Source organism: Argopecten irradians, unplaced genomic scaffold (assembly GCF_041381155.1).
Source record: "Argopecten irradians isolate NY unplaced genomic scaffold, Ai_NY scaffold_0476, whole genome shotgun sequence".
NCBI lineage: Eukaryota > Metazoa > Mollusca > Bivalvia > Pectinida > Pectinidae > Argopecten > Argopecten irradians.
Genome location: NW_027187943.1, coordinates 30,924 through 40,539, shown reverse-complemented (window position 1 = coordinate 40,539; position 9,616 = coordinate 30,924). Strand labels below are relative to the sequence as shown.

At 35.3% G+C, this 9,616-nt stretch overlaps 2 protein-coding genes across 2 annotated transcripts; one reads left to right on the top strand and one right to left on the bottom strand.

Annotated features, from left to right (window-relative positions):
* The first annotated feature begins 389 nt into the window (after window positions 1-389).
* LOC138312800 (uncharacterized) lies at window positions 390-7,139 on the top strand. Its single transcript, XM_069253553.1, has 10 exons — window positions 390-1,047; window positions 1,544-1,663; window positions 2,061-2,175; window positions 2,541-2,754; window positions 3,242-3,770; window positions 4,197-4,383; window positions 4,647-4,904; window positions 5,266-5,437; window positions 5,674-5,822; window positions 6,102-7,139. Exons 1-10 carry the CDS (start codon window positions 655-657, stop codon window positions 6,263-6,265), a joined length of 2,301 nt encoding a protein of 766 aa, XP_069109654.1. The 5' UTR covers window positions 390-654; the 3' UTR covers window positions 6,266-7,139.
* On the bottom strand, window positions 5,996-8,537 carry LOC138312801 (uncharacterized). The gene is made up of 3 exons (XM_069253554.1): window positions 8,091-8,537; window positions 6,771-6,989; window positions 5,996-6,437 (listed from the first exon to the last, which is right to left on the bottom strand). Exons 1-3 carry the CDS (start codon window positions 8,318-8,320, stop codon window positions 6,272-6,274), a joined length of 615 nt encoding a protein of 204 aa, XP_069109655.1. The 5' UTR covers window positions 8,321-8,537; the 3' UTR covers window positions 5,996-6,271.
* Between the last annotated feature and the right edge of the window lie 1,079 nt (window positions 8,538-9,616).

Here is a 9,616-nt window from a genome sequence, read left to right as displayed (position 1 = left end):
TGAGAAGAAGTTGTCTGAATGAAAAGTTTACGCACGGCGGACGACGACGGACGGTGCATGATGACCCTTTGGGTCCGATGACCTAAAAAACCATCTCTCAACCTCAGGGAACACCATCGGAGCCTCCTAAAAAAAGACAAAGGTAGAATACAAATTTGCGTTATGTGACGACCGAGACGAACAATACTACTACTCCAGTAGATGTGCCGTCAACATCCAGTGTCAGTTTATTTCAAAATAGTAATAATAATAATAATAATAGTTTGTGGCGAATATTGTCAGCCACGTGATGGAAAAAACATCCAGTTTAGTAGCATCAGTTGTGGCAGAGACATTAAAGTCGCTAGGTTCTGATAAAGATCGGGAGCCGTCCTCAAGTAATGTTTAAAATGTATTTGCAATACAAAAAATACTACAACAAGTGCGAACTTTGAAAACAAAATAGAAATCGAGATATTTGATAACATTTGAAATGCACACCTGTACGGACTGGGCAGTCACTCCGTTTCGGGTACGCATAAATCTGTGACGTCACGAAGTGAACACTATCGATCGACTAGCGGGTCAGCCATATTGATTTTATTCATCGAAGCGAGCACAGAGAGATATTTACCGGAGGCGATACAAAGTCATCAGGGCGTATAAATGTAAACAATGAGCGAGGTGATAAAGAAGAGGGTTATTGGAAAGAGATGTGTGGCATACGGGTGTGCTAACAAGTACGGTGACGGGTTTGCATTGCATTTGTTTCCTCTGGATAAACCCGATATTTGCAGACAGTGGACGGCTTTCGTGGCGAAACGAAGAGACAAGTGGGAAGGTCCGACGAAGTATTCGGCAATATGTGAGCGACATTTTGAGACCACATGCTACCCGTTGAGGTATTCCATTTTACAGTCGATGGGGAAAACACCGCCTAAGAAAAAACTCTTGAACCCTGACGCCGTGCCAACATTGCAGGTTCAACATGAGCTGACACCGTTATGCTCATCTACGCCAAAGGTACAGAAACGAAGACCCGCATTTGAGAAACGGGAAAAGAGACGGGTATGTACAATGTTCAGCACGTCAAAACATAAATCATGGCCCACGTTGCGATTTTTTGTGTGTAATTATAGGCCTAATTTTTTGTGCGCCTAATTAATTATAATTAATTAATAAATTCTATAATTATATCTAAATCCAATTACAAATTACAGACTCTTTAGGGCCTACTTATATAGTCTATATGCTAAATTATGTGTTATGTATACAAACGTAACGTTTGATTAAAAAATGTATTTAATAGCATCAAAACCATATGAATCTTGTATAATTACACCTTCATAACTCATTGTTTTTGTTTATGAACTTATATTGATGCTCTAATGGAAATTATTTTGTATTTTTTAATCAATTTATGAGATGTGCAAGCCATGCACATACAAATATGCACACTGTATCTATGTAAAGATGTTGATAATATTTACATGATTTACGCTATTAATCATACTTTAATTTTCCTAATTAATCAACAATTAATGTTTGATTTCTTATGTTACAGCTGATCAATGAGATAATGGATTGCCAGGCGATAGCTAGCCAGTCTCCTGATGTAGCTGACCAATGTCCTTCCCCCATGGAAACTGATCAACAAGAGGACACATTTCCAACAATTAATGAGGTAATTAGCAGTATATATATTTATTATAATTGTTTCTCACAGGAGCTATATATAATGCCCATATATTATTTATAAGCTTTTTTGCAGCAATATCAGATTTCCAGTACAGGTATCATGTTGTATTAGATATTTTATAATTAGTGGCTAATTAAAAGAAATTATTAAATAAAAAAAGTATTATTTTCTTGAATACTGAATAGGTAGCCAATGTATAGATACTAGTACTTACGCATTACATATATTTTGGCAAAATTATCAGATTAATAGTATTTTTTGGTAAAAGAGAAAAAAAAGCTGATATAGAGCATACTGTGCATGCAGCTATTGCTATATAAAAGATTTGTAACCAATGTTGAATAACTGTATTTAATTATGTTTCTATTTTATTTTTTTGCAGACACCAACAGTTATAATGAAGACAGACACAAAGACCTGTGGAACACAATTGTCCCTAAAGAAACCAAAATCAAAGGCTGTTCGCATTCAAGTAACACCACAGATAAAGGAAAAGGGTAGGAAGACATGACACCTAAATTGATCAATTTCATAAACAAAATAATCTATATTATATTATAGATTAATGATGATATCAGATACTATTTTTTGTTACAGTTATAATGGATCAACATGATCACTGTGTTGAGAAAATATTGATTGTCTGATTGAAGATTTTTTTTTTTAAATCTGCATGAAGACAGTGTATTGGAGAATGATTCAGAAGTCATGTTTTTATTAGAATTATTTTTTAACTTTTTATTGACATATATAAATATATGTATATGATACAGATTTTAGAAACCTGCAAAATGGAAGAATAGAAATTGTCAGTGTTGATATATGCTTATAGCATAATATATTCTAAATTATGATTTTACAGGATGTCAGACTGCCAAACCTCAACCTAAGATGAGGAGTGTCGAAGTTCAATGCAATATTTTGAAAACTCCAGTGAAAAGATCTTTGGATACTTCAGCCATTTCTGATGAACTGAATGTGTCAGGTGTGTCGTCGGAACCGATGGAGCAGACTGACTCAGAATACCAGCCATCAGACCCTGAATCAGAAGGCTCTGAATATCCAAATGATGATAGGTAATACAAATTTAATTGTTGGTTTTTTGTTTGCTTTTCTTTTTTTTTTATTTCATAAGTACACGACAACTGATCAAGATATATATTGAGTAATCCTATTTAGAGCATTCATTAAGTAATTGAAAAACTGAAATTGTCATTTTTATGGTTGGTGAAGAGTTAGAGTAGATGTTTTTTGTTACCATTAACCCTTCAACTGTGGGTTTTGAATATGAATACCTATACTGATACTGACTGTAGGTCAGTGGTTTTATTCAGTTACTCAGGTTTTTATCGACATCAACTACCAACATCGTAATGACCACGACTGTTTCATATAATGTAGAAATCTGTAAAGTAATTTTTATTTATCCATGTAAAAATATGCATCATATTCTATAGTTTTCTTTGAAGCAGACTTCCCTAATGTAAATTTAATTTTTGACATTTAAATTTATCTGCAAGATACATACAATGAAACTTTATGTATTTATTTTCTTATCAACAGGAGCCATGATGCAGAGGATGAGAGAATGTTTATTGTCAGCGAGAACCAATTACTGGACTTGTTTAGAATCTGTCCACTGTGCTCATCACCTTCTCTTGGGACCGTTACACACACCATGGGGTCACTGGCCAAAGTAGAGCAGGACTGTGGTATTTGTGGACATAACAGGACATGGAACAGTCAGTCGATGGTCGGAAGTATTCCTTTGGGTAATCTGAAACTCTCCTGTGGGATCCTGTTCTCTGGTGCTCTTCCAGGAAAGACTCTTAGGATATTTCAGTTCATGAACCTTCCAGTGATCTCTAAGGAGACTTTCATGAAGCACCAGAGAACATACTTGCAGCCTTCCATTGTTGACTTCTGGAAGGACCGACAGAGAATGTACCTCGAGGAAGTCCAAAGGAATGGTCAGCCATTGTGTATCGGTGGAGATGGACGATGCGACACACCAGGTCACTCAGCAAAATTTGGAAGTTACTCGGTGATGGACTTGGACAAAGGACAGGTCATAGATGTTCAACTGGTACAGGTAATTAATTATATCACATTTTTATTTTCAAATGTTTAGATGGGATATTTTCATTTAGATGCTGCACCGCTGATGAATTGTATTACTTCTCTATCAAAACGGGAGCAGACAAATCTTTAATGCAAAAGAGAAACCTAACTTAAAAAAAATAAAATTTCTGTAACATTTGTAGAGCATGATTGCAATTGGCTCTAAGTCGAAAACTGAAGGGATGTAGGATGTAGACAAAAGGACTTTTGGATTACATAAGCTACATCGTACTGATAATAAAAACACAGAACAAGCTTAAAAATTAAAAAAATTATCCTAAAAACTCCGTACAAACTTAAAAATTCAAAAATTATCAAAGTATTTACAATGTATCTCATTTTGATATTAGAATTTGTAAATAGTCTATTTATAGGATATTATACATTATCTTTTCAGAGTAACGAAGTAAAGAGCAGCTGCCATATGGAGAAGGAGGGACTATCACGAAGCATTGCTTTTCTCCAAAATTACAACATCGACATCCATACGATCGTGACCGACCGCCATGTCCAAATACGGAAATGGGTGAGAGAGAACATGCTCGACACCAAGCACTGTGTTGATGTGTGGCATGTTGCTAAAGGTAATTTAATAATGTAATCACATTAAATGATGTCATTTCAAGAGATAGTCAAAACATGTTTTATGCAGAATTATAAATGATTTGTACAAAAACAGCATACCAAGAGTGATTCTCTATATATGGATAAAGTGCTATATATATAATTGTTTTATAATGAGGCTTACATCTGTTTTTAAGATTTTGACATAGTCGTTTGAACTTGATAGAAAAGTCAACATTTATTTATTTCTCTAATTTAGCCTCTTGATTTTTTATCGCTTCAGGTCTGAAAAAGAAAGTGTTGGCCTTATCCAAGGAGAAGGACTGTGGTGAGCTCAGCAGCTGGATAAGAAGCATCACAAACCACCTTTACTGGGTTGCGGCATCTACGCCTGATGGTGATGCAGAGATGATGATGGAGAAGTGGCGATCTTTAGGGAACCACATTCAGAATATCCATGAGGGTCATGGTCACCGTTTTCCGAAGTGCCTTCACCCCGATCTAGGAGGACAGGAACGGAGGAAGAGGTGGCTAAAGCCAGGTAAAAAAGATGTATTTGTTGGCTAAGTAATAAATCTGCTAAATACTTGTCTATATTTTCATTGTCCCATCGTACTGTTCGTATCATATAATGTTCGTGTTTGTTCTGTGTCTTGATAAAGGAGTAAATTGCCACAAAAATTTGACTTTTTTTTGTCCACACGGTTACTTCTTTGTCCCATATTGGCTAAATAATTGAAACTGTATAATGTAAAAGTTGTAATTTGTTTTTAATATTAGTTATTTCATTGAATTTATAAGTATTAAAATAAGCAGTTGTTTTTGTTTGTTTACATGAATTTGTATACTGACAACTTTAAAATATCTTTGAAATCTTTTTAAAAAGGTTATTTATTTCACAGGGACTAAAAGTTTGGAAAAACTTCTCCCACTACTTGACAACCGTCAGACAAAACTGGACATACCAATGCTGTCTACCTCCAAACAAACTTCAGAACTGGAAGGATACCATTCGGTGGTAAACCATTTTGCACCGAAAATGCATGGGTTCTCCTATTATGGGATGGTGTGTCGGTAAGAAAGATTTTTTTTCAAATGCTTTTGTTATCTTATAATATATCATATATCTGTCTTTGATTTTATATCTCGGGTAGAGAATGAACTGTTTTTTGATTGATAATAATTGTGTCAATGGCAATATGATTTTTTTATAATGCTCTCGCAAGTGAAGTCATACTTTGTTCTAAGTATTATCATGATGTATATCCTGTAGTTCACCGAATTACAAATTCCTATTTTTTTTCTTCCAGGCTGCTCCTCGCTGCTCTTCATTTTAATGAAAATGGAGGAAGAGAGCTGGCAGTGTCCAAAGATGGCACTGCCTGTGTGAACATTGTGTTCCCCAAACACAAAAAGGGCAACTATACTGTCCGTGAACTCAAGACAGAGCCAACCTACAGTAAGTATACTGATTATCAAATAAAATTGATTTCCTTGGAGCATTAATCATTTTATTTGTCTCATCCTAAAAATTGGAGACTGTTACATGGGTCAACTCAAGGTGTGGTTTGGTATCTTCTAGATAATCGGAAAGTAACTATGCTATTCAAAATGAAGACAATGAATCAAATAGAGAGGAGAGAATTTAATACAAATATAATGTACATTTTTTTTTCATTTTCATCAATTGAACATGATTGTGGCAACATGTTATACTTTAATTGTTTTATCATAACAGATTACGTCCATGAGCTGCTGCAAAGCACATTTCAGCGAGTGAAAACAACAACGTTGGCAAAGTCCGAGGACATACTGATGGATCCACCCCCACCTCTGTGTAGTTTGTTTTATCGGCCACCGAAGCAGGACGCAATATCATCACTGCAATCACGATTTGTGTGAATGATTTCAGTGATCACCATAATTAAAGCCAGTGAATCCATTTCCATCTTGACTAGGGAAAATCTGTCTGATAATGTGAACTGCGCAGGCAGGAAGTGGAACTCGAACAGTTTTCCCCAAGAAACCCCAACACCATCGAACAAGTTGTCTGTATGCAGTGTAGCGATATCGCCTGAAATCATCAAAAGAAAACATTGAACACAACAGTAGAAAATAAATGCAAAAATATTTTATGTGTTGCCAGTTTTTCTGTGTGAAATTCGTACATTGTATTGTTTTTAATTCAATATTATATTGGTATTATAATTTCCAGAACTTTTAGTACTGTTTACTAACTAAAAACATTGAAGTAAAGTTAGTCATTGTGTTGCCAACACACATTATCATGAATGTGATATCACGAGTGAGTCAATTTAGCCAATTCGTATATTTTACACTTATTCATGTATAAGTTGCCATATACTGTTAGTTTTTTTTTACATTTAGTGAAGTTGTAGTTACTTACGCTGGACTCTCTGGAATGTTGCCATTGTGGTACTGTCTAAATGCCTGGTATGCCGTTCTCAAAACAAACACATTTAGACAAACAGGAGCAAATCCAGGATGCTGAGTGATGCATTTTAAATGTGGTATCTCTCCTCGAATATGTTGAATTTGCATGATCTCGGCACAACATATACATTCTGTGGTTGTTGGCATTACATGGCAATTTTCACATTGGCACCTAAAAAATGAAATTCATTGTGTATTCATCTTGATATACTTGTACATGCAGGTCTTCTTTTTGAAATAATTAGAACTGATGATTATAAATTTCTGTATATTCATTTATTCTGGTAACATGATTCAAAATAAAATGAGGACTACTTCAAAATTGTATTTGTTATTGTTTAATCATGGGGTTTTCAGTGGTTTAAGAAATTTGCAATGCCTTTACCATTAATGTTATACATTCAGTGTTCATACATTCCCCAACTCGGTCTCACAACTGTTGCAGTAAAACAAGACATCGGACATACCCTTTGATCTTGAATTTTAAATAATTAGCCAAGACTAGGTAAACTAATGAATGACAGTAAATTTTAATGCATTATCCTTTTGCCAGCACTACTGAAGGGAAATAGCGTGCATGTTGTCGATTTTCCCTCATATATATGATAATAATTATACATGTATACAAATTGACAAATGATATGAATCCGAAATAAAACATGATAAAAAACCCTGCTAAAAGTATATCTACATATCTAATGAACGTATAAGTAACAAGTATAAGCTGCTGTCGCTCTAAACCTATTTTCAAATAAGTATAAATACATTGATATTTAAACTGTCATTCGCAAATTACCTGATGAATTTACATGTATTCTCAATATGATTTTTTAGATGGTTAGGCCATACCATGTACGATACCAGTACTGGCAAGCGACCAGTTCTCGCCGGGTACCAAATTTTCGCCATCGAAATTAAAGTGAACTTGTATGATTGATCACGCAAGAATTTTCAAACCATTTTTTGGAAATCAGCATGGTAGTGTCTTCTATCAGAAGATGGCTTTAGTAACTAAATGTGCATGTTACTGTGCCGATACAGGTACGATGGCGAGAATTGGTACTCGGAGAGAACTGCCAGTAGGCCTACTCGATATGTCTCAAGAAGAGACCCCTTGACAAACGTGCAAAGTACACGACAGTACATGTACCATGTCGTCTATAAAACATACAGAGAGTCAAGCACCATATCCAAAACGTATTTATCTCATGATATAAGTCAGTCAAATTATAAGGGGCTAAATTCTATTATTTAGAATAATCTATGTAATTACCAGTCAGTTGACCCCAAGCGGTCGTCGGATGTCTGAGCCGATAACGGATCGTCCGCAATATCTTCATCGCTTCCCAATTCTGGCTCAAAGTGGTAAGGTTGTATGGATCCTTCTGCATTCTCGCACTCGTAATCTGATGACGAATATCCCATATTCAAATCGCAATCTGATTCTGAGAACGAATCCCGTCTTGAGGCCGAGTCGTCACTGGTAGTACTATAGGCGTCCATCTTGCGTGTTCACTGTGTGACGTCACGATTTTTAGTGTACTACTACACACATATTTGCCACACGCTGATTGGCTTTTACCGGCAGGTGCAAACAGCGTTGATTGACAGGCCATATCATCGGCCACAGTGGACCGATTTTCATGCGGTTTTCGACATCTTCATATTGAGATTATTTTACTTACTTCATTTCAATATCATTTTGCATTACACTAACACTTTAAAGTATTTACACTTTTACATGTAAACAATTCTATAAGCTTGTAAACACTTGGATGTCGGTATTAATACTGCTAGATATAAGTCCTTCTTAAATCAGAATAATAGACAAAGTAAAATAACATGGACCTCGTCCTCAATATCATTCTTATCGCATTGTACATTATCTCTTATTCCTAGGAATGTTATTATAGCGCCCAGATTCTATATAAAGGCTGTATCCTTGCATCCGGAATTTACTTATATTGTTTTTAATCTAGGGTCAATTGGCTTAGTTAAATAATGCTGGATACAAAAGGTATCAACTATATGCTTATATAAATAACATTTGGATGAAACATCAAAGGCACTGCGTAATTCTCTGCGAAATCTTCCATTTTCCTTTTCAAGTTGTAGTATGCTTTCCTTCCTTGTGATGCCAGTATATCTTGTGTCACAGTTAATTTCGGATTATAGTTAAAAATCAGCCAAATATAACAAAACTTATCAACAGATTCGATAGCTTTACCTTTAAACGTCCAATTTTCAGAAAGCGACATTCTTTTCTTTTTCCTAAATACAACAATTCCATTTCTCTGTGTATGCTTCTAAACAATCTAGCATATACTGGAAATCGGTAGCATCTTCCGAGAATAAAACTGCAATCCGCATACATGAGCAAAATCACTTTTCATATCATTAACAAATAATGAAAAAACGTATCGGATATAACGATTCCCCTTGTAATAAATCGACATGTATATCGAACATAGCAGATAATTTACCATTCAATTTTACAAATGAGCAAACGTTATCAGAAATTGATTTAAATACATAAGCAGTCTACCTCTGATTAATCTTCCCCTAATCTTCCCCTGAATTAACATAAGATTTCCAGACGCGGTTATGCAATATGAGTGTGTCCATTTCATCGATGGAACTTCCTTCGGATATTAAGGTGTACCTCCCAACACGCAAATTACCTCCGATGCCTGCCAAAGTGATTTCGTTTAAATATTTTCTGATAATTCCCTTCCTGGGGTCAGAGAAAGTGATCTGGTATCATCCATATTCGTTAGCCGTCATGAAGATTACCATTCT

Excerpts from the sequence above, each read along its gene's own strand:
- LOC138312800 (XM_069253553.1), top strand. The coding sequence starts at position 655 with ATGAGCGAGGTGATAAAGAAGAGGGTTATTGGAAAGAGATGTGTGGCA. Across the intron at positions 2,176-2,540 it reads ACCACAGATAAAGGAAAAGG|GATGTCAGACTGCCAAACCT; the intron begins GTAGGAAGACAT and ends ATGATTTTACAG. Across the intron at positions 5,438-5,673 it reads TATTATGGGATGGTGTGTCG|GCTGCTCCTCGCTGCTCTTC; the intron begins GTAAGAAAGATT and ends TTTTTCTTCCAG.
- LOC138312801 (XM_069253554.1), bottom strand. The coding sequence starts at position 8,320 with ATGGACGCCTATAGTACTACCAGTGACGACTCGGCCTCAAGACGGGAT. Across the intron at positions 6,990-8,090 it reads CGCTTGGGGTCAACTGACTG|GTGCCAATGTGAAAATTGCC; the intron begins GTAATTACATAG and ends TTCATTTTTTAG. Across the intron at positions 6,438-6,770 it reads AACATTCCAGAGAGTCCAGC|GCGATATCGCTACACTGCAT; the intron begins GTAAGTAACTAC and ends TGATGATTTCAG.